We start from the raw sequence: 27,463 nt of genomic DNA on the forward strand, positions 1-27,463 counted from the left end.
AATAAAGAGCACCATATACCGAGAACGTGTGGTTCATTTGAGCTCAGTTGGATCACTTCTTTCTTCACTGAAAATGAAAAAAAGAGGTAAGGCTAACCTCTTGGTGTGACAATGAAGAAATGGCTAGGAAGCAAGCGAGCTGGTGAAGATGATGCATAATGTAAAAACCCCCGAGACTAGGGAACACGAAGGGACGTGTTGTGTCTGTCCCTTCGTGTTCCCTAGTCTCGGTGTTTTTACATTATGCTCTTGGTGTTTTCTGATTATTGAGGCCAAATTTTGAATGCCCTTCTTGACGCACCCCACCTGCAGAATAAAGAGCACCTTATACTGAGAATGTGTGGTTCATTTCAGCTCAAATGGATCACTTATTTCTTCACTGAAAATGAAAAAAAAAAAGTAAGGCTAATATCTTGGTGTTTTCTTATTGTTGAGGCCAAATTTTGAATGCTCTTCTTGTCGCACCCCACCTGCAGAATAAAGAGCACCTTATACTGAGAATGTGTGGTTCATTTGAGCTCAATTGGATCCCTTATTTCTTCACCGAAAATGAAAAAAAGGTAAAACTAACCTCTTGGTGTTCTCAGATTGTTGAGGCGAAATTTCGAATGTCCTTCTTGTCGCAGCCCACCTGCAGAATAAAGAGCACATTTTACTGAATATGTGTGATTCATTTCAGCTGAATAGGGTGGCTTATTTCTTCACTGAAAATGAAAAAAAAAGTTTAGCTCTAGGTGTTTTCGGAAGACAAATTTTGGAGATCCCTCTTCCTGCCGCACCCCAGTTGCAGAAGAAAGATTACGTTTTTCTTAGTGTGGCTAACTAAGAGATATTAAAATTTAACTATTTAAATCTAAAATTAAACACACATGAGTATGTGTTTAACTGCACCTTAATCAGGTGACTTTCTTTGTTTTTTTGACGACGTAAAAAATAGGTGAGACTCAGCTCCTCGTGTTTCCTTAGGCCATACAGACGCAATGCGAACGGAAAAAGCACCTTTCCTGTTCCTTTCCCATTCCATGCGGACAATAATAAGCACTTTATAGGAGTATGCGCGTTTAAGCTGAGCTTAAACTGAACACTCTTATTGTTTTGCCACCAGTTTCAACGGTTGTTCTTTCTGCCCTATATTGTACCTGCAAAATGAAGAGCACCTTCTTCTGAGGATGTGTGCTTAGTATTATCTCAATCTCACTATTTTTACTGTCGGCTATCAATTCCGAGGGCACTTCTTTCGGCAATTAAGGTTTCTAGTGACGAAACCTCTTCCCCTAGGGAACTGAGCCAAGATTGATTAATTTGAGTTAGAGAGAAACCCGTGTATTTTCCCCCAGAAAACGAAACGAAACGAAATGCAAGACTTCCGAATGATTTGTGTCCATTAAAAAAACAAAGAAAGAAACAGTAGCTTTCTATGCACTGGCCTGAAAGGAAGGTAAAAAAAATGTATATAGCTTTCCGATATATCTGACATGCATGTGGCACAACCGCGATGAATGTTGTTGAAGCACAGGCCAAGGGGTTAGCTGGGACCCGTTGGTCATACTACGAGCTACTTCACCTGGGACCTTCACCACTTAACCTGTCAGCCCCAATAAAATATTTCTAACTGCCACTACAACATTACTACAATGTCTTCTGAGTATTATATCACCTCGAACGATTTGTGTGGCTCCTTTTATTTCCAATTTGGCCATTCATGCACTATTGTGTGTGACAATTTCTGACGGTTACTTTGAACTGTTTATTTTTAGACCATATTTTAGACCATATTTTAGACCTCCTCCCATTTCGTTGACCTCTTGACTATTGATAAAAAAACATTCTGTACTTCTAGTTTTACTAGTATTTCTATTTGTATATATACTTATATTATTCCTGACTAATCCTTTATTATTATTTTATTAGTTGTGCGACTTTCCGATTTGTATTCCATTCCTCCGCGATTAATGTCAGCCCTGGTTGACATGCTCTTCACATCTATATACTTGCAAGAGTTCACCCAGCGCTCGCTTTTCGGAGGCCCCGAAATACCTCCAGTCAGGATGCTGCTTTAATTCATCGGATGCGGCTCAAAAGTGCCTTTTACTGAGACAAGCTGACCCCCCGAGATCACCGTCAGTGTGGTGATCTAGAAAATATAGAACACTTGCTTCTCCATCGCCAACGCTAAACCTCTCTGGGCCACACTTACAGTGCCTCTACATCAACCCCACCCTTGCTTGGTTCATGGTCAATTCTAGCCCGCTAACGTTCTGCGCTGAGAGCACATCTCACCTTTTTGGCCAAATTACAGCGACGAATGAAGTGGTTGTGGCTATATATTTTGGCTGTTTTGACACATACTTTTATTGACAGCCACAACCACCACCACGTGACGCTGTGACACGTGATATTGCCACCCCTGACTGCCCTATAGAGCTACCACATTTGAACGCGTTTGACACATATTATATTATTGGCATAACTTTTATGATTATGCCTACTATTGATCTGGTATACACGCATTACTTTCCGAAGTGGGATGTCCAACGTTATGTCAGCATTGGCTCACGTTAGGCTTAGTCTAGACAGCATGTGAACAGGGTACCTTTCCATTAGGTGCACGAGGACTATTAACATGCTGGTGTCGGGAAGACTTTTCCGTGTTCTTTATGCGAAAAAAGATTGCTGGAAAATACCTCTAAACGTTAGTGCTTTCCCTGCTGAGCTGGGAGGCGCGCCGAGGCAGTGCAGAGGCTATTCTGTCCTGTAAACATATTCACTGCGCATGCTCCCACGTCCCGTTCTTTTCCAGACTGAAAAAAAGGTCAACCGCATCGCGAAGAACGCCCCCTGTCAAATCAGACATCACTCACGCCTATAGATAACAGCCTGATAATGCCCTATGAAAACTTTCAAGGTGAACCTGCTGATAACTTGCGTAAAAAGATGGAGCGAAAGCGATGAAATGCTTTGCTGGCGCTGAAAGTTTGTCAAATATGTCAAATATGCTTGGCCATACCATGCATTTCCTATGGTACTTTTTTTTTTTTCGCTGGTGGGTTTATTACAATGACGATGACAAGGGACACAATGGTTTTCAACGTCCAATTCAGTGCTTGCGTTCAATGCGTGAAGTCTTATAAGAGCGTATATGTCGTGGGCTAGAGAGTGATATAGAAGATACACATGCACGCTAAAAGAGCTGCTATGCGGTTACATGGAAGAGCAGAACATATGGTACATCACACTGGACATATCACAGAGGGCCATGATCCGTAGGACCAGTAGGCTGACGAGTTAATAAGATATACGATGATCTACAGGTACAGATAGAATGAAGGAAGAGAAATAGTGGAAGGCTGAATGGGGGACTTAAGGGCATTTATGGTATGGTGCCTTACATCATCCGTTCCTCATTTTTTATTTGCTACTTCTAGTCTTGTTAGCCCAGGAAGGGTAACTGTAGAAGCTGTAGTAGTAGCAGCCAGTAAGGTGAACGGTAACAAAGATTGACAGCACCGCCACCATCTTCACAATAAGGACGGGAATAATCTGTTGAAGAAAAAAATAATGTATATGAAATCGACCACACAACATTAGGATAACTCGGTAGGTAACACCCTGCCTTCTCGACCTCAGGTTCTACTGCAGGAGGTGATGTTACAGAAAAACGGAGCGCGAGCAATTACGAATGCAGAATATAACGTTAGCACAAAGCATATTTTCAAACCTACCCCTCATATGAGAGCAGTTATGATTATCGGCTATGACTAATCTATAGACGCGCACATTACCAAAATGATCCTCTCTTCCAGTGTCTGGCAGAACTAGCAAAGAATGATTCAAGAACGCTGTTTGCACACGATAGACTTGACAAATGCAAAGACCGCGAACGAAATTACGCAGTTATGTTCTTGCACTGCAAACACAGTTGTTACATGATGTTCGTTGCCAGTATTAAATACTCAGTCACACAATCTTCTATAGCATTAACCACCCATCATATCCAGGGCCGGCGAGAGAACTCCTGCCCGGGCCTTTCTCCTGACGTTTACAGGAGCTAGCAACCGACGGGCCTTGGGTCGTGCGGGCCCCTGAAGAGGCTCGGGCTCAGGCTCCCCCTCTCACACCTTTCCGTAATCATATCAGGCCCCCTTCGTCTTTTGCCCCAACAGGGGTAACCCTATTCACTACAAATGTGTTTTTTTTTTGTTTTTTTTTATGCTAAGTGTTACACTGTGGTCATTCCGTTTGTATATTTTTCATATTGTGATATGAAATGTACGTAATCTCTGTCTCTTTCTTCTTCTTCTTTATTCTTTTTTTTTTTTTGTAGTCACTACCGTGTTGACTGTGGCACGTCGCACTACCTAATATAGCCTTTACCCCAGTATCCTGTGGCTTTGTTTTTCTTTATGTTATATCACTTAAAACGAAAAGAAAACTATTATGCACGGTTTGCATAACTTCGAAATCTAACGTTTCATCGTTGGGCAACCCATAGAACGCCCATTTATTCTGGAAACCCAAATCTCTTTTAGAATTATCTTTTGCTAAGATAAGAAGCACGGCGATAGCAAAATGTCATCGCCGATAGTATCCTCACACGTGCAGTTTCCCTCTTCCCTGCGAGGGAACCTAAAGCCTATATAACCCGTAGCGCTACCAGCGCAGCAAGGAGAGCCTCCCCGACGACTGGTACGAGCAACATCCGGGCAACGAGCGGCGGACGGGTTCCTGTTTCGGCAGCCAGAAGTGGCCTACTCCAGGGAACGGCGACGTAAGCGAATAATTATGCTATTTCTTGCTGGTTAACCTGAATGTTGCTTGTGTTCTCTGGGACTGTGGCCTTCTTGTGGCAACCACGTTGGTTTAAGGGTCTCAATCGTAAAATTTGGCGCCTAACTTCGGGTCTAAGCTATCCAGGGAGCAGATAGCTGTTAGCGGTTTCCGCTAGTGTTTCATTCTTGTTCTGTGCCTTTTTATGTTTCGGTGTGTGCCTTTGTTGTGCTGTGTTTCACAATTTTTCTTGCCAGTCATGTCGACCAAGAGGAATCCCGGCCCCCTAGACAGCGACGGTTGCACGAACCTACGTCGGCAGCACAAAGCCTGCTGCAGCAGATGACTTCCCTCCGTATGGTACTGTAGCAACAGCTCTGCAGCATATCCGCCCTCGGATACCCCACTGCGCCTGAACTTGACGGTACGGACGCTTTGCGGCCACAGCGACCGCAAGTGGGAAGAGTTCCTCATCGACTTGCATCGACGCTTGCTAAACTGCTGTCGGAGTCGCCGACAAGGTCGTCCTACGAGAAGCACTGCCCGCAGAGCCTGGGTAACTGCCCTTCCGAAGACATCCTGCACTTGCCACACCTTTGAAAAGGTGACGATAGCAAGGTGTTATCGTTGATAGCCACTTTACACGTGCTGTCTCCCTTTCTACTGTGACGGAACCTGTAGCTTTCTTAAGTGAGAAAAATAAATTCATCCTGACATTCGTTCTTCTGCAGGAAACCGCAGTGTAAGCGAATAAACATGCTGCTGTTTGATCACCTGAGCGTTGCTTGTGTTCTCTGGGGCCGCGGCTAGATAGATCGGGGGATAGGTATACATGTCCCACGAAGTTTACGGCACACCCGAGCGGCAGAGTTTTCCTTCGGCGCAACATAAAAGCCGCGGGATCGTTTGAGGAGTGCGCCGGTAGCGGGTACGTTTCAGCGAAACCGCAAGTATCGCAACCAGCGCACTCGCGAACCCCTCAGCTTCTGCTCGACGCTAGGGTGTCGTGCTGTGGGAAAAGTCTCTCGCGTGTTCCGCACACTTTTGTCGAAACTTATGCCACGTAGGATTAAGGTTAGGAAATCCCCAGGAAATTAATTTTGCTATTCCTTCTTGTGGCAGTTCCAAATTTGTTTAAGTTAGATGGGGTTCCAATCTCCTATACCGTCTGAACGTAGTCTTGGGAGCACCCAGTACGTAGTCAGGGTATCGTAGAGGTCTGAACCAGAGCACGGGACTCCTTCAGTCTCGTAAAGACCGGATTTTCTCTTTGTACAGACACTGCTCAGTGTATACAGTGAGTTCCCCAGTTCATGGAACTAACATAGCTGTTGCCTTGTGCTGTTCGCTTGTCTTGTCCTCTCCCCCCCCCCCCACGCTCTGCGACATGTTGCCGACGTCTAGTACAGCTAGTTCCTTACCATTTTGCATTTCTGGTAATTCTCAAGCGTTCCATAGGCCAGTGCCATCGGTACCGATGCTACAGGCAGCAGCATCCCGGTGCAGCTTGCTGCTGTCACCGGAAAAGTGTAATATAGAGGGTTCACGTGCGACGAGTCAGCCTGGAAAAACATCGGGTATGATGTGTATCTGTTCGATCAAACTGACTGAGATATATCTGCTTAAAACCATAGCTTGGCATTTCAGGTCGCGAAACTCACAATAATCTGATGAGGCATGAGCTCAGGCATGCGCTAAGAACCCACGTGGAGGTCGATATGGCGTATCGCTGAACTCTATCATGCCACATACTAGCGCGCAAAATAACACTTGCTCTGGGGACAAGTGTGATGTTATCCAGTGAGTGTGCTAATATGCGGCATGATCGAGCTCAGCGATACGCCACGTCGACCTTCACGTGAGTTCGTAGCCTGCGGCTGAGCTCAGGCCTTATCGGCGCTTGACTTGGGTTGGTTGGGGTTTGGTGTCGCCTGATTACACTTACCAAATCGCAAGCAATGGGAATTAATACCGTCGCTGTTGCCGCATCGTTATTCACCTCCGTCAGCAATGAAGTGACAAGCATTAACACGAACTGTACGATGATTGGGTTCCAACCTTTCATGAACGCTAGGCCATCAGTCACCAACAAGGCAAGACCAGACTTCTGCAAAGAATAACCGCACGTAGTTGTATACTCTCAAAAGGGGCAAATAAATGGAGCAGTAGACCTCTCCCTGGTTGTAAGCAAATGACGTCATAGTGTTCGACAGCGCCACCAATTTGGTAGATTTGAGCTACGCCCGAAGTTAGGGGGCGAACGAGGTCGCGATCGAAAGCCATTATCTTGAGGGGATTACGATGGTCCCTGACAGGGGCGCGACCTTCGGTCCTACTTTTCTTTCAATAGGAGGCGGCGAACAAGTGCCCGTTCGTGGAACCCAGCCCTCCCCTTCCGATTTGTTTCGGTTTCAGTCAGTCTACCAACGTCATGATGACGTTTCTCTGGTAGAGGTCTATTACAGATCGGCATTTGTCCCATTTTAGATTCATGATCCCGAAATGTTTGCAAATAGTTCTTAAGGTTCGCATAAGCTTCCGTCCATGTCGTCCCGAAAGGGATTAACGGAAACAGTTGCTCCGCGGTGTTAATATTGATAAGTTACCTGGAAAGCCGTTGCCATGCAAAGGCCGCCTCCGTACGTGAGAAAGATACTCCAAGGGATCTTCTGCTGAACTAAAGCCCATTCCAGGAAGGTGTCCTCAAACAAATCGTTCTTCGGGTTCTGAGGAAGTGCGAAAAACAGCAGCACGACTACGAAGACACAAGTAGTGTCGTTCGCGAAGCTGCGAGAAAGGAGAACCGCTCTTAAGGTTGCATTCTACAAGATTGACTGGAAAGAGTTGTGCCTATAGAAGCTGCATGACCAATCAACTTCCTAGGAACCGCGTAAAACAGTGACGTACAGGACCGAAGTGGCATCTCGCCATCCGAAAAGACCGGCCGATGAAGACTGGATGAGCAGCACAGCCGTGAACAGCAATATGGTGACAGCAACCACAAAGATCTCAGATTTTCTGCAAATGTAGAACACAAGTCCTTTAGGAACGATATGACTAGTAGGAGTCTTGAATTTCATAGCATCTACTGAGATAAGCTACCGATGGTAACTTATGTTATGTACCCCAGTACTGAACCCAGTATGTAACCCAGTATTGACTAGAACAGATAAATGACCAGCAGCACGGCCGAGCAGGTTAAGGCGTCCCGTCCCGCTCGTGGGTGGTATAGCCAATGTCTTGCTCAAGACAGGGAGGAGGTGGGTTCGAATCCTACCACCGGCTGTGCTGTCCGAGGTTTTCCCTGGGTTTTCCGAAGACTTCCCAGACGAATGTCGGCACGTTTCCCCCTGAAGTCGGCCCAGGACGCATACTAACACCCCCTGTCCCGCAGTCCTTCCTCCTATCCTATCTCCGTCTGTCAATATCTGTACGCTGCTCATAGCCACAGTTGCTTCGCGGTGCTAGCACGGTTAAAAATAAAAATAGAAACGGAAAACGAGAGAAATGGAAAAGGGTCATACGTTACAGAACCGAGGAAGCGATATTTTTCTTCCAAAATTGCTTCAATGTTCTCCCTGGTCTCCTCGTCAACGGCACAGTCACTACAAAAGTGAATTCATTACTACACGCCATTTTGATTGATTGCAAAACGTGTACGTACTATTCCTTCAGAAAGAGGTCGAAGATGACAATCCAGCATGTAAAAACGCTGGCCGCAGACACAGGAGCACACAAACACAGCCAAGTCAAGAAGGAGAGGCTCTTGTAGGAATACCTTCTGCAAATGAAGTTCATAGCCCATCACCGAAACACATGATCACCATCATCATGAGACGACGACGACCATGTTTGTTATTAGTTTTTATGCTTCTACTAGACTAAGACTAGACACTAAGACTAATAAGACTAATAAGGAAGTTACGGAAACAACGCTGCAAGAACAAAGGTGATGTTGAAGGGTACGCAGCAGTGGTTTATCCCGAATCTCAACCACGGGGGGTGTTACAAAAAATTTGGGGAGATTTTTACACTTGCACTATAACAGCTTCGCGTATAATTACCCACATGTCTCTAAAGCATGGTCCTCCCTCTAGTTGGTGCACACGTATAAATGTAAGGGGTGTCGCCAAACATTGGAGGGGTATGTTGGGGAGTAGAGGAGCCAGTAAAGATAACAATGTCTGTGCAGTGTTTGTCCTTCAGTCTGCTATGTGCAAATACAAACAACTTTATTGGAATGATGATGATGTGGGGAGTTTCATCGCCAGGGGGCGATACCCTACCTCATCGCGAGCGTTTATGTGGTGAAACGGAATAATGAAGCATCTAATTCCACCTGAGGCACATAATATCTCACAGTGAGGGCCGGAGTCCTATGCTATATGATTCTGTACTGTTCCGTTTTAAGCGTGAAGAAGTACAGAAAATGACGCTTGGTTTCCCACCAGTGTTGTACGTAGCGCCGTTACTAGTAGCTGCGCTACCGTATCCGTTACTTTTTTCGGTAGCGGAGTAGAGATCGCGCTACTTTTTTAAACTGGTAACGAAGAAGTACTTCCGTTACAAATTTGCGGTAGCGCAATCTTTGAGCGCTACCGTTACCACTACTTTCCTCCACTCTGCCTGCCTTCGAACAAGCTGCCCAATACCACAACTCTTTCTGCGAGGACCTGGCAAATAGCCCAAAAGGAGGGCACAGAGGCCGTTATCTTACAAAGAGGCTGTTCCTCCACGAGTTCCCTGTTTGGGATTAGCCTTCTGACGTCAGTCCTACTGCATTCTGGGGCCGTCCCCGCTAGCTGTGAGTCATGATATTCCACATGATATTGCACCACGTACGCTTAGGTGCTTGACCGTTGCCATTTCCTGTCCGCTGCAATGGAGGGACCATGGTCTGCTACCGCAAGCATCTTTGAGTATAAGGAGGCGAAAGAAAACGGTAGCGGGGTGTTCAGATGTCCACTATGCGCCTCGGTGGGAAAGCTTTATCTGTGCGTCAAGGAAGTCAACGTCCAATTTGAAAAAGCACACCATGGTATGTTTACTAACTTCTCATTCCGGGCAATCTGAGTTCTTTTTGTGACAAAGCTGTTGAGCCTCTTATCGGTAGACTTGCTGTGTGTTTTATTTCCCTTAGAGGAAGAGAAAAAGATATGCAGAATATCGACCAAAGTGGCTTTAGTAAATTTGTAAAAACGGCCCAAATTATAGCCTTCAGGCGACCTACGTGTAACCTCCACTGGACGTCGATTTATTATTTTGAGATATTATTTTGTTTTATTATTTATTATTTTGAGATATTATTTTATTTTATTATTTATTAGTTTAAGACGGTTGAAGTACGTCATCAACGATACTGTTTGTTTGTTTCATAAAAAGTAGCGCATGAAGTATCGCGTTACTTTCTACGGCTAACGGTTATTCCGCTACTTTTAGGTACGTGTAACGATATCGGGATTTCGTTACTTTTTGCTCAGGTAGCGCGTATCGGTATTACGCTACCTTTTTCGGGTAGCGGGTACAACACTGTTTCCCACGCGTGCACGAAGAGACAAATGTCACATCTTTCTCCCTATGTTGGCACATCGAAGTACCCTTTCAGCAGCCTGTACAAGTATTATCCATTTCCTTTACTTACTCTTCCAAGTAACGAAACAATATTCTGCTTGAAGAATTGGCGTACAGTGAACCGATGCTCCCGAGTGTCGTGCAGTAGACGACAGATAGCAACAATGTCTCCTTGATGTGCTGGTACTTTCTGTTGGAAATGTAAAAAGGCTAATTTCATATATTTAGTTTATGACGCATATAAGGCTGAACATGGCCAACCGAAGTCGGACATCAGGTAACGACAAATGTGTCACCGGGCACCGCAAGGGAGCATTTTACAGCGAAGCTACACTCTAAGAACATAACTTCACCGCCGCACAGCACGCCCTCCGACAACCAATGCCACGAATGATAGGGTTATCGCTTCTGACTCCAAGAAAGAGAGAGAGAGAGAGGGGGGGGCGTACGCCTTTTTGTGGCAATTTGGATATATGAAAACTTCCCCTCTCTCTTCGAATCAGAAGCGATAGCCCTGTCATTTGTGGGAACGGTTGGCTTGACAGCGTGCTATGCTATCTGTTTTTAGAGTGTACACTCTTAAAAATGAACTTCACCGCATAGCACGTTTTTAGCCAACCGTAATCTCGAATGATATCGTTATCTGCCCTGATTTGTTGAAAACGGGTGGCGTACGCCTTTTTTGTGACACTTATGCTGTTCATAATTGTCACAGAAAAGGCGTACGCCTCCCGTTTTCAACAAATCAGGGCGGATAACGATATCATTCGAGATGTTGGTTGGCTAGGAGCGTGCTGTGCGGTGAAGTTCATTTTTAAGAGTGTATGTTGAAGCCTATCTACGCTGTTGGAATAGAACTTCACCACATAGCATGCTCCTAGCCAACCACCATTCCGAATGATATCATTCTGTGTCATGATTTGCCGAAAATGGGAGGTGGCGCCTATCTCGGACAGATTATGCATGTCCCAGACAGGCTCCTCCCCCTGTTTTGAACAAATGCCACAGAATGGTATCATTCTGAATGGTGGTTGGCTAGGAGCGTGCTGTGTGGCGAAGTTCTATTTTAACAGTGTACTTCGGAAACGGTTGGTACACTCTTAATAATGAACTTCACCGCATAGCACGCTCCTAGCCAACCATCATCTCGAATGATATCGTTATCTGCCCTGATTTGTTGAAAACGGGAGGCGTACGCCTTATTTTTTTACAATTATGAACAGCATAAGTGTCACAAAAAAGGCGTACACCTCCTGTTTTCAACAAATCAGGGCAGATAACGATATCATTCGAGATGATGGTTGGCTAGGAGCGTGCTGTGCGGTGAAGTTCATTTTTAAGAGTGTACATGAGGGAAGATGCGCCGTTACACTTACTTGAACTCGCGCTCGAACTTGCTTGCAAAGTCTTCACTGATGACGCTGACGCGTCTAGCGAGCCCTGCACGGACAAAACGTGAACATGAACATGCAAGCAAGACTTTTTTTTTTTTCGTCCCAGTCGATGATAGTTGGCTGGGAGCAGGCTGTGCGTTGAAGCTATTTTTAGGAGTGTGTACTCTAAAACCAGAACTTCACAGCATAACAGGCTCCAAGCCCAATCATCATCCCGAGTGACACCATTCTTTCCCCTGCTTTGCCGAAGACGGGGGGCGTACGCCATTTTTATGGTATTACGAAGTTCATAATTGCCACGCAAAAAGTGCCGTACGTTCCTCTTTTTCATCAAATCAAGAGAGAGAACCTTGTCATGCAGTCTTGGATGATGGTTGGCTAGGAGCGTGCTATGCGGTGAAGCTCTGTTTTTAGAGACTATAGGATAGCCATGTTGCTTCACGCTCTGCGACTTCGTATCATATACGGCAGCGCCTTCTAATGCAAAAAGCTACTATTTCGGATTTACAAATTCCGTGATTGACGACTATTTGTCATCGTTTTCGAAAAGATTATGTCACAGCGCTTGATGTTGAAGGCTATATCTCACCTGGCGACGCCCAATGCGACGTCGCGTCGGCGTTGCCAAGTGAGAAATGGCCCTATGTCGTCCTTCGCCGTGAATCTCTTACGGGACAAGCCGCTCATTCCCGGAACCCATGTAACGTGGCCTCTTGTGTTCACAGCCACCATTGCACTTAAGAAGGAGCCGGGAACACAGACCAGTTTCAGCTATGGCGAATCATACATCCGTATTCATCCACTACTCAATCCGCTGCGCTCTGATTCGCTGATTCTGACAGGGATCCGGGAAGTGTCTGTGGTTCCCTAAAACTCGCTACTATAGAAGGATATTCGTCCACTACTCAATCCGCTGCGCTCTGATTCGCTGATTCTGACAGGGATCTGGGAAGTGTCTGTGGTTCCCTAAAGCTCGCTATTAGAAGGACGTGCTCACCATAAACACCGGCATCCAGATGCTCGATAGCTGCAATAGACAATTTCCGAGATGGTCGACGTTCGCTCGCGGCAGCCTTGCTGTCCTGGGTGGGAACATTTGTTGCGGAAGGAAGGACCGCTGCAGAGCCCTCATCGTCCATGCGAGCGCTCAAACGTGCCTGTACGGACGCTTTCCGACGCATGCGCTTTCTCTTCGCACTGGTAAGGTTATCGCACTCTATCTCGGCGATGGTGGACTCAACGATAGGGAACACAACCAGTGTGGCTGTGGAGCTCGTAAGCACCAGCGTTGTCATACAAGATAGGACAACTACTCCGGTGAAGACACTCTTCACTCCGGTCCCGAGGCGGCTTAGCATTGTCAGAGAGATCCGGTTGTAGAGATTCGTGGCTTCTATGGCCATTGCTATCAGCATTACGGATAAGACGAATAGGAAGGTGTCCTGAAACATACAGGGTTTGAAATGTGGTCAGATAGGAAGGAATCGAAACCGCACATCTTTATTATACCCGTCGAGTGTGTGTTAATCATTGCTAAACGATGACTTATGTTCCTCCATCATGTGTAGGACGGTATTTGAAGAGCATTGCCTTCCGTTTGACATTTTGTTTCCTCGGGGCTCTTGTTGGTTAAGACACATCGAGATAATATCTCCCGATAACGTACGAAGTTTCGTACGCCTTGGACATTGCAGAAGGAAATGCAACGAAAGTCAGTGGCTTGCACTGGCGTGTGGTTCAGGCGGACTCAAACTTGACGGCAATGTTTCAACGTGTACTTCAATGAGACTCAATGGTTGACACCGTACTAACATTAAGGTATTGAAGGGCGACGTCGTCGGGTGCCATTATGTCCAGGAGTGGAAGCAGCACGAAGGGCAGCGAAGACGTCATGGGTGCCGGGATGGTCTCGAACACCCAGGAGTTGAACATCAGAAAAAGGCCGTATGCGCATTTCGCTTCCTGCAGAACAATCACAATGAATCACACAATCACAAGCACGCAACTATTAACAACAGGTAAGAGACAATCATTGATCTTACTTTGGTTCCTTTCGTAAGCAGGGGTATGAGAAAAACGGGCGTACAGTATGTATTGATTACTTTCGCTCTCCGGGCTATTGTCGATCGTAGGTCCCTGTAAACTGGATAATACCACTGCTTATGAACTAAACGGAGGGCAAAAGGACAACTTCACTTACATGTACGTTTCTGTGCCGTTGCCATAAAGGTGTCTTCATTGGAATGAAATTGGAATGATTGTGTAGATTGTGCTTCTTCTTCTTCTTTGTCGTCCAATGGCCATTACCATGTCGATGAGATGGCCAGGGTTCCTGATATACAAAAGCACAGGAAAACACGCACTTGTGCACTTTGGAAAAAGCTAAAAACGGAGTGGTTGATAATAGTATGGTAATACTGATTGTAGCTCTTCCTCTTCTTCTTCTTCTTCAGCCACAAAGGAGATGGCCCTTAGCCACACAGGGCGATTGGCCAGGAGTATGAGAGGGGAGTATGAGGGGGAGGGGAGGGAGTTCTTCCCCATTCTTCCCACGCTGGCCTGCTTCTTCTTCTACTGCACCATAGAGAATGCCCATGAATGCCTAGAACATACCACGAGCTAGTCCCAAGATCTGCGTCTCCTTCGCGTATAGATAAGGGGGGGGGATATATATTTATTGAAAGGAAAGATAAGGGATAGATAAGGGTTTTCACATGAGGCGCACTCTAAAAGCAGATGGTGGTGGTGGTGATAGAACTGCTTACCGTTGTCGGCCACGCTTATAGGCGTGCAACGCCACGACTATCGCAGGGGGGGGGGGGGACCGTGCGTCAGGGGCCGACTTCACAGGCAACACTGCCGACGTTTGTCTTAAAGCGTCTGCGGAAAACCCAGGGAAAAGCAGAACTTCACCGCATAGCACGCTCCTAGCCAGCCACAATTCCGAATGATAATATTCTGTCTCCATTTTCTAACAAATCAGGGGACAGAACGATAGATATCATTCGGAATCATGGTTGGCGAGGAGGGTGTTATGTGGTGAAGTTCTCTTTTAAGGTGAATATACTGGGGTTTGGACGGGGAAAGACAACGAAAGACGATAAATAAGAAGAAGAAGAAAAAGAACGCACAGCACGTTACACGTTCTCGTTCCCTCGAGCTCCATACATCCGTCGCTTGATTGGACGAAGAAGAAGAAGAACTGCTGCCCTTTGTGACACTTTCAGACGCTCTCAGACACAGATTGGGTGAGACGCCTGCGCAAGTAAGTCTTCCCTCCCATCTTCCAATGAAAGACTTCCAACTGAGGGTGTACACTCTTAAAAATGAACTTCACCACATAGCAACCATCATCTCGAATGATAGCGTTATCTGCCCATATTTCTCAAAAACGGGAGGCGAACGCCTATTTTGTCTCAGTTATGAACAGCATAAGTGTCACAAGAAAGGCGAACGCATCCCGTTTTCAACGAATCAGTGCAGATAACGATATCGTCCGAGATTACGGTTGGCTAGAAGCGTGCTATGCGGTGAAGTTCATTTTTAAGAGTGTACACTCTCACGCCCCTAGCCAAGCATCATCCCGAGTGACATCGTTCTTTCCCCTGATTTGCGGAAAACTGGGGGCGTACGCCGTTTACGTTGCATTATGAAGTTCACAATTGCCACGAAAATGCCTCCCCCCCCCCGGTTTCGCCAAATCAAGGGAGAGAACGATGTCATTCGGGATGGTGGTTGGCTAGGAGCGTGCTATGTGGTGAAGCTCGGTTAATAGTGATAGTACCGTACCAGACCACTGGGTTTTAAAAATTAGTGAAAGCGTGTAAATTTTAAATATTGCCTACAGGTAAAAGAGGGTCGCGTAATGAATCGAAAAATATAAGAATTATAAAATTTTAGGGGTATCGAACCTTTGAATAACACCATGTACACTCTAAAAACAGAACTTCGCCGCATAGCACGCAATGCTCCAACCACTGCCAAGAGTGATATGGTAGCCGCTTCTGATTCGAAGAGAGAGAGAGAGAGGGGGGGGCGTACGCCTTTTTGTAGCAATTTTCATATATCCAAATTGCCACACAAAGGCGTACGCCCACCACTCTCTTCGAACCAGAAGCGATCACCGTATCATTCGCGGCAATGGTTGGCGCACAGCGTGCTATGCGGTGAAGTTCTGTTTTTAGAGCGTAAAGTACAAAAATCAGTTCACAACATATACCCATGCGTCACAACGTGACGGTAACAGAGATATTTCCATTATTAGCAGGAGATGTACTGGTACCACACGCGGCAGTTAACGGAGCTCTTGAAGCCGCTAGTTTGCTATGGCTTGCCCTTGGCCGCCGTACTCATTGCACGAACCATCACAAGGGTGAGACCGCGTTCCTGAGTCTCTTTGTGAAAGTGGTCGTGTCAGACGTTACCTTCTTTTAGGAGGCAGATCACCTTTACTGTGTCCTTCTTGTGGTGACCATGTGGATCGTTGAGACCGTGCCAGCTGCCATGGCGGCCACTCTGCCCCTGGTGCTTCAGCCCGCGCTCGGCATAACCGACACCGACGCTGTAGCCGCCGTCTTTCTCAGTGTAAGCTCCAGACGTATACAGTCTTGTACACGTCGACGTATAGTGTGGTAAGAACTGCCGAGATTCCGTGCATTTCGAGCTCCGGATTGGATATCGTTCGATCTGGAACACTCATGTCACAACCACGACCTACTAGATTATAACGACCATGTCATAGGCACCCCTTCCCAGCGCCGCATTTGGAAGCTAGCGGTGGCGCTACTCATCGGCCCGGTTATTGCTTCCTCAACTTCTACAATACTTTGTACTTCAGCTTACCTTAGTATTGTTGTACAAACGGTGGATGTCCCACGGAAGATGTTTCGTTCTAAAGTTGATTATCATCATCATTCTGCGCGTTTTCATAGGAGCTGTTGGTGTCGTCTGCTACGGTAAACGTGCATCCGCTTCTGCGCGTTCAAAATTCAAATTTCCGTTGTCCAATCACGACGTAGATCTCGCAGGCCGATGAGTAGCGCCCCTAGCGGATCGTGCCGGACGGGCTCCTCCTAGTGGTTGCCGATTATGAGATGGTCGTTATAAGTAGGTCGTGGTTCCACTCTTGTTCGAATGTAGACATTTATTTTCTCTCTCATAGCTCTGTCGTCAAATCGTATCAAGTTCGGTGACCCGCTTGTCCACAGTTGTGTTGATTGCGAACACTATTCTAGTCGCGCCAGGTGATTGGATCTGATGGTCCGTTGGCCAGTGTACCAGGGCAGACTACCTGTAGTGCCGTCGAATGAAATCACCCCTTGTCCCATTACGTCCATCTTTACTCTTACAGCCTCGTTTCCTCTGGCTGATGAGCCTGGTGCTTCTCAACGAAGTCGCTACAACCACTGACCTGGCCAAGAAGGCCGCAGGGCGAATCATCGAGCTGTTTGGCTACAGCATTCGTTCTATAGTGGCCATCATTTCGTTCGTAGTTTTCGAGGTGACGCTGTTCTTCGATGGTGCCCTCTCCATGCTTGTCGTCTGCTACTTAGTGGATGCCGTTGTGAAGCGGCTTCAGATGTTCCGCGGTTCGGACGGCAAGCAGACACCGGCATACGCGTCGTGCATCGTGGAGAAACATGGCGGTCGGGTGCACGTTCCTCGTATCCCACTTGCGTCCACCTACCAACCCACGAGCGAGGACTTGGCCAACATTATCCTCTGTCAGTACTGGTCTGCGGTGCCATCGTCGACAAGTGAGCGGCCTACGTTTTACTCATTATGGTGATAGCTTCCAGGTACTGCGGGATATCACTTCCTGCCCTTGTCTTGGTTAGTGCAACGCATTCGAAAGGAATAAGGGTCTGCACTCTTAAAAATGAACTTCACCGCATAGCACGCTCCTAGCCAACCATAATCTCGAATGATATCGTTATCTGCCCTGATTTGTTGAAAACGGGAGGCGTACGCCTTTTTTGTGACACTTATGGTGTTCATAATTGTCACAAAAAAGGCGTACGCCTACCGTATTCAACAAATCAGGGCAGATAACGATATCATTCGAGATTATGGTTGGCTAGGAGCGTGCTATGCGGTGAAGTTAATTTTTAAGAGTGTGGTGCATGTTTTTTTACTTAAATTCACGGGCAAAGTAGCAACGTGCCTGGAGACGCGTACGCCTTTTTGTAGCAATTATCGTATATCCAAATTGCTACAAAAGGCGTACGCCCCCCTCGTTCTTCGAATCAGATGCGGTAACACTATCGTTCGTGGCAATGGTTGGCGAACAACGTGCTATGCGCTGTTAGTGCGCGCTGTGAAGTGCTGTTCTGAGAGTGCAGAAAGTTTCATGTCATCTATTGTGCGGATAATGTTGATTGTCTCACGCTTGAAGGCGGATCGATAGATGCTGCGGCTCTCCCTAAAAAGCTTACCGTTGTTCAATTTGACTAACATACAGGCCTCGGGTGAATGTGTATTTGACGTGCAACCACACCCTAAAAATCGAACTTCACTGCATAGCACGCTCTTAGCCAATCACCGTCCAGAATGACATCGTTCTGCACCATGATTCGTTGAAAACGGGATGCGTACTCCTTTTTGGAACACTTACGCATTTTCAATAAGGGCGTACGCCCCACGCTTTCCCCAGATCGGGAGTGACAAAGGTATCATTCTGCGCGAAGCTCTGTTTTTCGAGAGCATGCGGAGTGTTCCGCGCTTTCTCGCACAGTACGCACAATGAACAAGAAAGTCACATAATGGGTTTCCCAATGGCCTTCATCCGTTTGAATTTCCGCGCTGCAGGTGTTTCCCTACAAACTTCTATCCGCCTCACAAAGAGGGCGCTCCAATCCCGAGAAACTAGCATGGGCCTCCCTAGTAGAACAGCGAGTTCCCGCTCATCGCGTTTGTGGCAATTTCGTTTGTATTTACGACATTCCTAGGAGAGAACTTACGGCATGTGACGCACCTGGCCAACCGTTCATCCTGAAGGACGACGTTCTCTCTTGATTTGTCGAAAACGTTAGACGTACGCCTCTTCGTGACAGTTACGTAGTTACGTTAACAGTCACAAAAAGTGTATGCTCCGTAATATCCATAAATCAGCAGTGTTGAAGGAGCTATGAACTCTACCAAGCTAGCCCGCCGACTGTATCGCCTCCAAACGACGAATATAACTTGTTGGCTGTCACACCTTTTGCATACATGAATCCGATAGGTCCGTATCTTCCCCACATATAGCACGCTCCTAGCCAACCACAATCCCGAATGGCCACGTTCTCGCCCATGACTTGTTGATAACGAGAGGCGGAGCCTATTATATATAATTATGTACGACTATAAAATGGCTCCTCCTCCCGTTTTCAACAAAATCAGGGACGACAACGTTCTGATTCGGGATGACGGTTGGCCAGGAGCGTGCTATGTGGTGAAGTTCATTTTTAAGAGTGTAGCGCAGAACAATATGTGTACCTCCGCATTGGCGTGATTGGGTGCTACAGTTCTTCAAATGACGTAACAATGGATAGAGGTATCTGGATGACGGTAAGTCTACTTGCCCGTATCCGGAAAAAGGTGCGTTTTTGTAATAACGCTGCACACGTTATGAAGGAGAATCATTGAACAATAAATTGTAAATAGCATTACGAAGCGTAGAAGAACAATGTCACAACTGTTACACCGGTAACTAAATAACTGCAAATAGGAGTTATTACCTCCTTTAACAACACACTCTTAAAACAAAGCCTCACCACATAGCACGCTGAAGGTCAACCATTGTACGGAGTGGTACTGATTTGTGGGAAGAGCGGGGCGTACGCCTTTTTGTAACAATGTACATTTCTGCATAAGTGTCACAAAAAGGCGTACGCCTCCCGTTTTCAACAAACCAGGGGAGAGAAGGATGTCACTCGGGCTGATGGTTGGCTAGGAGAGTGCTGTGTGTGGTGAAGTTCATTCTTAAGAGTGTATGATTGTGACCTTCAGCGGACTGTGGTGAAGTTCTGTTCCAAGCGTGTGCTAGAAGTTCGGGAGAACGAAGCTGCTGCTTCTCTGTATCTATACATTCTACACTCTATGGTTTCATCGCATAGCGAGTGTAGGGATGGCAAAGGGAGACTGAGTCTTCATTAATTCTTCTTCAATTAAAGCTATGAACTCAACGTAAATATTGAAAACTATTTTTTTCATTACAGCCACGCGAGAGTCGCCCGTAGAAGCTGCGTGCACCGATCTATACCCAGTGTCCACCATGTCGAAGCCCAGCAGCGGCAGCGAGCCGTGGGTAGAGGCAGCGGAAGCCGCAATGGCCATCGACTCGGAAGCGCAATTCCACGACCACGACCACGTGGCGGGCCTCAAGAGTGATGACAACAGCACGGGATTCACCACACGCCAGCCATTTTCCAGTCTTGGGTAGTGGATCATCCAATAGCAAGCTCTTTCACGAAACGTAGACTCTTGAAACAGAACTTCACCGCACACGAGCACGCTCTTAGCCAACCACCTTCCCGAATAACCTCGTTCTGTCCCCTGATTGGTTAAAAACCGGAGGGCGTACGCTTTTTGTGACACTTATACAGTTACGTTAATTACAACAAAAGGCATATGCCCCGTGATTACTACAAATCAGGAGCCAGATCTTCAACTTGTCGTTATCCCAATATCGCGCATTAAATGCATCACCCTGCTCGTGATTCGCCACGAGCTCTTGCGCGAGCTTACCAAAAACGCATTTGGCGCGCGCGAACTTAACTATTGTCAGTTCTCGGGGTCTACACTCTCTAAACTCTTAGAAACGAACTTCACCACATAGCACGGTCTTAGCCAAGCATCATCCCAAGTGACATCGTTCTTTCCCATGATTTGCTGAAAAACATAATTGCCACAAAAATGGCGTACGCCCTCAGTTTTCGTCAAGTCAAGTGAGAGAACGTTGTCATTCGGGATGGCGGTTGGCTAGGACCGTGCTATGCGGTGAGGCTGTTTTTAGACTGCAGGAGTTACAGAGTTAGAGTGCAATGGTTGGCCTTCACCGTGCTATGTGGTGATGTTCCGTTTTAAGAGTGTTAAGACATCCCATACATAAGAAATCCCAGAGAGCATAGTGCCGCTTTAAACCGTGCGACCTTAGTTATCGGAAAGGAATAGAAGGTACCCAAGCTATTCTGCGCTTGATATCTGCTCTCTCATGTATCGCGGGAAGCGAAAACGGGACCCAGGAGGTCCAAATAATACCCAGGATGCAACGCGTGCGCTACGAACATTGGGAATTCTTGAAGCAGTCTATGGAAAAACTACTTGGACCAATGAGGTGACATTTAACGTGGCTCCAAACCCTCACCGCCAGCTGGCTTGCTACCTAACTTTCCTTTCCAAACCCTGCTTCGCTCGTTAAGCAATCGAATTTACAAACAGTCACAGAAGGCAGCCGCGGACGACACGCATGATCCTCCTCGCATGACGTTCCCGTGCCTTTTCTACGTTACTACTACTCAGGTGCAGCACGTTCCGCAAATTTATTATGGACAGGTCGTAGCCATGTTTCGAGCAGCTCCCAGAGAAACCGTCACTTTATGAACCCTACTATGAATTCTACATGAACTCATGAACTGTCATCCTCGCAGCATAGCGTCCTCTCAGCGGCGCGTGTCATTCATCATGCCCGCACCTTTGGCACCGCCTTATACTCCTGGCGCAATCGCCCGGTGTGCTCGGAATGACCCCGACCTTCCAGTTTCCAGCCCCGATTTCACTGGTACGTCCCAATGTTTGCGTTTATAAAAGCTGAAGCATAATATTTGGTTGCCGAGCCACACTACTGAAAGGCGATAACATTGCTCTGGACAAATATTTGTTTTCTGCGTAGAGTGGGGACGCAGCTCGCATTCTGTGGGCGAAGAGCTCCTGTCCTCGATACATGGGTATGTAAATAAGCCTTTCCCTGTTTGTAAACAAGTGACGTCATAGTGTTCGACAGCGCCACCAAATTGGTAGAGTTGAACAAGGTCGCGCCCGAAAGTCACGGTCTTGAGGGGATTACGATGGTCTCTGGAAGGGACGCGACCTTCGGTCCTACTTTTCTTTCAGTAGGAGGCAGCGAACAAGTGCCTATTCGTGAAACCCACAACTCTCCCTCTCCGGGTTGGTTGGTGGTGGTCGTGATGACGTTTCCCGGGTAGAGATCTATTACCACATTTCAATATAAATATATACGCACTGATGTTTGAGAAGGAGCTGGTGGACAGTTCCTACAGACTTTCCCAAGAGCACACGCTACACACCCGGGTGTGTGTTTCCGAGTACGTGTTAACGGCGTGCACCGCACGGCATGTAAAGCCTTAGGCCTCACCTGTCAGTTTTGAGGAAGAGGTGAGCAAGACGTATGCTGCGTCCGCACTCACTTGTGTGAAGCATATACAGATTTTGTCAATGGTGATCGTTGTGTTAAACTATCGCCAATAACACCAAAAATCTGACACAAATTAGTGGAATAGTTTCTGATGCAATGCAATTTGATGCAATGCACTCAGAGGAGAGGACGACGGGCCACCAGGGGCATGTGGTCGAGGTGAGCTCGCGGGTTCCGGGCTCGGGCTTTCGTTTCTATTACTTGTGCATTAAGCGTTGCTTGTGGCGGTCAGCGGTTCGTCTGGCTCCTCTACGTATCAGACTCCTATGGCCACAGAACAAACCTGTTTTGGATGGAGCGGACTCAACATGGACGGCGCGTTCTTGGAAGGAGAAGCCACGTGACTCGATCGGCCCAATCGCGGACAACGAATGGCAGCGGCAAACGAAGGCGATACTCTGTACCCCTATCTAGTGACTCTAGCCACACAATGAGGAACGGTTCAAATGAATCCAAGGCACTGTTGCCAGCACTACAATGGGGGACCGCGATGTGTCCATTGATGACAGTAACGTTGAAGACAGACTTTGATTATTTCTTTTTCTTTCTTTTTTTAGGAAGTTTTCCCAGATGAAGGTGGGCTTGATCATTAGCGTCGCATACGCCTCAGTCTTTGGCGCTATTGGCGCTCCATACGGTACATCAGTGAACCTAGTCATGGCACAATATTTTGCGGAGTAAGTGCGAATGTTCTCTCGCCCAGACGGCAATGATCACTTTCTTTCACTCATTTTCCAGACACTTGCACCAGAACGTGACAACGGCCAAATGGGTTGCCGTCTGCCTTCCAGTATCTGCCATGGCTGTGATCTCATCCACTTGCCTGGTGTCGAGATATTTCATCGAGGACTGGTGAGTCCCTTCCTGCTATGTTACCGGCTTCTGTTCAGGTGTCATTATATCGAAACTTCACTTTGTCGGAGCAGGAGCTTAGACGAATTTGGCATGGATTTCCCGACATTCCTCGAGAATGTTGTCGAGATCAAGCTGAAGAACAGTAAAGTTGTGTAAGTGTGACTGTGTGTACTGTGACTTCTTGTTGGTCTTTCGCTGTTATTAGGACCTGTGGAGGTGCTAAAGTAATAAGGGGGAATTGTCGAACGCTGTCACTGATGGCGCTGATACAATGTAACCTCACGATTTTGGGCCACGCCGAAATTCTAATGGTATTGGCGTTATAGGCCGTTACCATAGGGAGACGGCAACGCCGACGTAGCCATGCCCAACAGAAGTGTCAAAACATGCTCTTTTGTTAATGTGATATGAAGAATGTGATATAACATACTTTCTTTATATACTTTTTATATCTCAGGGAACTGTTCAGCCTCCTCCTGCTCGCGGTGACGATCCTTCTTTTAGGCGTCGTCATCAACTCAGTAGCTGAAGCAATTAACTTCGAGTGTTCCCTGCCGTAAGTATAGATCGTGCCTTTCGTGCACTGGTTGAGTGGGACAGTACCTGCTAAACCGCTCTATTTCACAGGAATCAACTGGCAGTAGCCATGGCAATGGTCATCGCTTTATTTGTCATCCATCGCTCGCACGAGAAGCTGGGCCTTCGTCCGGTACTCACTTTAGAAATCCTTATCGCGAAGATCCCTTGGGAGTTACTCTTCGTTCTCGGAGGGCAAGATTGTCTCGCCGAGGCAGTACTCGTAAGCGACTCACCGTCATATAGAGCGTCGTGTGTCTGAAGCAGAATGCGCCTCAGTGTGAACCGCAATTATCGTATCATCTTAACTCTTATCGGCCACAAAAAGGCGTGCGCCCTCTTCTGTTTTCGAATCACAAGCGATAATCCTATCACTCGTGGCAATGGTTGGCGCACCACAAGCTATGCGGCGAAGTTCCGTATTTAGAGTGTGGAGTGAACTTGATTCCCTGTGAAACCGTCACACAGAGCAGATGCCGGGGAAAATATTTGCATCAATAGGGGAGTTTTAGGAAATCGTGAGCACCCTCAGATTCCCCCTTTTCCGTAATGGTATCAGCCAATCAGTTATAAGCGTAGGAATAGCTGATTGGCTGATAGCAATACGGAAAAGGAATCTGAGGCTGCTCACGGTTTCCTAAAACTCCCTATTGACGCAAATATTTTCCCTAAAACTCACGGTTTTCCCTAAAAGACTCACTGTTTTCCCTAAAAGACACGGGGATCTTAACTGTCACTTGGTTCCGGCAGGCATCAGGTGCTCTGAACATGGCCCATGCATCCTTGAAGCAATTGTCTCACTGGAAGCCATTCGTTGTCCAGATGGTCCTAACCACATCTACCGCCTTACTCTCTGAAGTAGTCGCTACTGGAGAGGCGCACCAAGCCCTTCTTGTGGTCGCCACGGAATTGGTAAGACAATCGCGTGGGAAATCAGTTTCACCCCGTGCTAGCGCCCTCAAGTATATAGTTCCCTAACTATAGTTTTTCACGTCCTTCACGTTTCGCGTCTCTTACGTCTATCTTGTCTCTGTTAGCTTGGAGGAGTCCCTTTAGGGACTAAATGCATTGCCACAAAAATTAGTCCCTCTAAGTAGTAAATGAATGTCATAAAGTGGGGACTGCTCTAAGTGTCCCAGGTACATACTTCATGTGTATGTATGAAAATACTTTGAATTGCGACAAATCTTGCGACATGCATAGGGCACAATTTCGCGAGAAAGGATCTCTATTGTTTCCTATGTGTGGGCGGAAAATTGCTATGTTAGCTAAGTTATAGAGCCTTTTTCCATCAAACTCACGAAGAACACATATTTACGTAGGCTATTGCATTCAGGAGACCATTTGCGAAGTTCAGTGACTATTTACAGTCCTGGGGAGTAAAGTTGTGGTTTAGGGGACTGAAATGGGGAGTAATTGCACTGTAGGGGACTAGAATTAAGCTTCAATTACTCCCCATTTGACGCCAGTTTTTCTTAGAGTGTACCTGTAAAGAAAATCTGCTTTGAAGCACTGCGTTACAAGCAACAATTTGAAGCGCACGGACGCACTACATAACGACTCGGAGGTGTCGTGCGCCTGTCTAAGCCAATCACAGACGACTTTAGATTTGTGGGCGGGGTTGATCTGTAGGAGTTGACTTGTCCCGAAGTGTTGTTTAGCCAGGACGTCATTAACAACAATACTTTTCCAGGCTGTTGAGATGAAGGTTGATCCCCTGTACTACGCCTTCCCTGTCACAATCGCAATATCAACGGCGAGCATCCTACCTGGATCAGCGGTCTCCATTGCTCTGCTCATGCATATGACACGATATAGCACCGCTAAGCTGGTAAGTGACTCACCAGTGACAAGGCCACTCCACTATACTGAAAGGAAGTTGTACCTACAATCAGAAACGATGAGCAACCGAAAAATAAAAAAATAAAAACTGCTGTTTAGGAGAACCACGTGACCTTGTGTAACGTGCACGCTGAGTCTCTCCATGGTGAACGGAGACGAGTTCGCTGTATTACTTCCAGTATTCGTTATAAGATGTCGTAGATGCAGGCTAACGAACTGAACGAACTCCATAATGGAGAAAAATCCGAGCAACACAGAAAACACGGACACACAAACAAGACTGTATCACTCACTCTTAGAAAAAAAGGGTGGAGCAGTTACACCTTTTAGGTTGTCGCATTTGTTGTGCCTAAAAGGTTGCAAAGTTCTACCTGCTACCTACGAATGATAGGGTCACCGCTTTTGATTCGGTGATCGAGGGGGGCGTACGCCTATTTGTAGCAATTTGCATATATGATAATTCCTTTTACCACCCTTCTACAGCCTTTTTCAGACGTTATATGTTGACCTAGGTGGTAACTATAGAAGTTACCACTTTTTTACACCCTTTTGTCTGTCACCGAGTCGTTATGTGCGTTCTATCCGTGTTCTGTTATATGTGTGTGCTATCTGGGTTCAACAAATAAATAAAAATAGAACTAAAATGCATGCATGCTGGTGTATACTTGCCGTTGGCAGCATGTCCCTCAGCTTGGGAAAGGACAAAAGACAAAACACAAAAACGAACAGCACAACGCTGCTGTTCGTTTTTGTGTTTTGTCTCTTGTCCTTCCCCCAAGCTCAGGGACATGTTGCCAACGGCAAAGAAAGAAGGTTTGTCTTCTATGCAGTATTGCCATGATGCAGTATTCGTTAGTTTGTTGCAGACAGTGGCTCAGGTCTTACTTACAGCTAAAATATGCAGTCGTCCTTACAAAGCACCTTGCGCTGGTTCAATTCGGCAGAGCTAAAACGGCTTCGCTACGGGATAGCAACCGGTTCAATGCAGACGCCAGCAGTATTCAGCCACCCAGTAGCGTGGCGTTGGCAGCATGTCCGGTTACCTTGGTCCAGGTCCTTCAAGGAGTCGTATGGTATTAGTATACAAGGTGTTCCGATATGCCCATTTGTTGTTTGTTTCTGTAGAAAGTCTATGCGCGAGGTACAATCACCGAATTGCTGTCTTTCTGGTACACAGTTGTTTCTGGGAACGACAGCAAAGGTCGTCACCGTGGTCTGCACTCTGGTGTCCATGAACACCGTAGCCGTCTTGGTGTACGACTTCTCCCCAAAGTCTGGACACATAGGGAAAGATGGGCCTCCGACAAGTACGACCGTGCATCTGTAGCTGTATGCTGAATATGATGTGAATATTTTAACACCGGAACAGATGCCCTTATGTTCTCATGCACGAAAATAGTGCCCCCTGTCGATGTTTGAGGTGAAAAAAAAGACACCACTGCACTGCTATGCACTGCACTGTAGCATAGTGCGTCGTATATATTTCAAAGTGTAATAAAATATTTACAATATAATGTCCGTATGCGACCACGACTATCTATATTTAGCTCTCCGTCTGACAGACTGCGCGATATCTGATATGACTCAGTCTGGCTTGGTATCTAATGGGAGTTGCGCGCCACAGTAACAGAATCCTGGGTTGCAGGAACCCCCACATTTATCGTTGCAAAATATTTCGCACACAAACACAATTACGCAACGATCTTCAGCAGAGCTTCAGCATGAACTTGAGAAAATAATGATCCAATCATGCAATGTATCTTCCAACGTTCCCAAAATAATGGTGCGCTCTTACGAGTGTAAACAATGTGTGCCCATTGAGGCGGATAATCACGTTTCAAGAAGGAGGAACTAGCAATCATTTACCATGTTGCAGTTACCCTCTACTACCCACTACCCTCTACTACCCACCTCTACTGTCTCTTCCTTGTGGTCGTTGGCAGAGCTTTGCAAACCTGCTACACTCGTGTTCAAGAAGGAAAAGAAATCTAGCTTGTCCGTCAACTGCATACGCCTCAATAGCGCTCCAGGAGAAATACTGCAG

General features: G+C 46.6%; 2 protein-coding genes and 1 long non-coding RNA gene across 6 annotated transcripts; 2 read left to right on the forward strand and 1 right to left on the reverse strand.

Moving 5' to 3' along the window:
- Nucleotides 1-214: 214 nt before the first annotated feature.
- LOC135370486 (Na(+)/citrate cotransporter-like) lies at nucleotides 215-14,177 on the reverse strand. 3 transcript variants are annotated; one of them, XM_064604240.1, is made up of 14 exons: nucleotides 13,933-14,177; nucleotides 13,775-13,875; nucleotides 13,545-13,694; nucleotides 12,730-13,174; nucleotides 11,715-11,778; nucleotides 10,409-10,528; nucleotides 8,432-8,548; nucleotides 8,292-8,372; nucleotides 7,675-7,785; nucleotides 7,374-7,554; nucleotides 6,713-6,874; nucleotides 6,189-6,329; nucleotides 572-631; nucleotides 215-470 (listed from the first exon to the last, which is right to left on the reverse strand). In XM_064604240.1, the coding sequence occupies exons 1-13, from the start codon at nucleotides 13,955-13,957 to the stop codon at nucleotides 584-586; spliced, it is 1,746 nt and encodes a 581-aa protein (XP_064460310.1). In that variant the 5' UTR covers nucleotides 13,958-14,177; the 3' UTR covers nucleotides 215-470; nucleotides 572-583. The 3 variants fall into 3 exon arrangements, with proteins under 3 accessions (XP_064460310.1, XP_064460309.1, XP_064460308.1); XM_064604239.1 differs by lacking the exon at nucleotides 215-470 and adding an exon at nucleotides 3,390-3,540 and having other exon boundaries at nucleotides 577-631; XM_064604238.1 differs by lacking the exons at nucleotides 215-470; nucleotides 572-631 and adding an exon at nucleotides 3,353-3,540.
- Nucleotides 4,635-5,540, forward strand: LOC135370484 (uncharacterized). The gene is made up of 2 exons (XR_010415361.1): nucleotides 4,635-4,768; nucleotides 5,025-5,540. It is a non-coding gene; the product is annotated as an uncharacterized LOC135370484 (long non-coding RNA).
- Nucleotides 14,178-14,866: 689 nt separating the features above from the next.
- LOC135370488 (uncharacterized) lies at nucleotides 14,867-26,937 on the forward strand. 2 transcript variants are annotated; one of them, XM_064604242.1, is made up of 15 exons: nucleotides 14,867-14,997; nucleotides 15,997-16,104; nucleotides 16,167-16,316; nucleotides 17,083-17,488; nucleotides 19,931-20,150; nucleotides 21,362-21,492; nucleotides 21,604-21,658; nucleotides 22,704-22,823; nucleotides 22,885-22,998; nucleotides 23,073-23,153; nucleotides 23,459-23,557; nucleotides 23,629-23,800; nucleotides 24,328-24,489; nucleotides 25,271-25,408; nucleotides 26,597-26,937. In XM_064604242.1, exons 2-15 carry the CDS (start codon nucleotides 16,003-16,005, stop codon nucleotides 26,744-26,746), a joined length of 2,100 nt encoding a protein of 699 aa, XP_064460312.1. In that variant the 5' UTR covers nucleotides 14,867-14,997; nucleotides 15,997-16,002; the 3' UTR covers nucleotides 26,747-26,937. The 2 variants fall into 2 exon arrangements, with proteins under 2 accessions (XP_064460312.1, XP_064460313.1); XM_064604243.1 differs by having other exon boundaries at nucleotides 16,000-16,104.
- Nucleotides 26,938-27,463: the final 526 nt, after the last annotated feature.

Source organism: Ornithodoros turicata, chromosome 10 (genome assembly GCF_037126465.1).
Source record: "Ornithodoros turicata isolate Travis chromosome 10, ASM3712646v1, whole genome shotgun sequence".
In the NCBI taxonomy this organism is placed as follows: Eukaryota; Metazoa; Arthropoda; class Arachnida; order Ixodida; family Argasidae; genus Ornithodoros; species Ornithodoros turicata.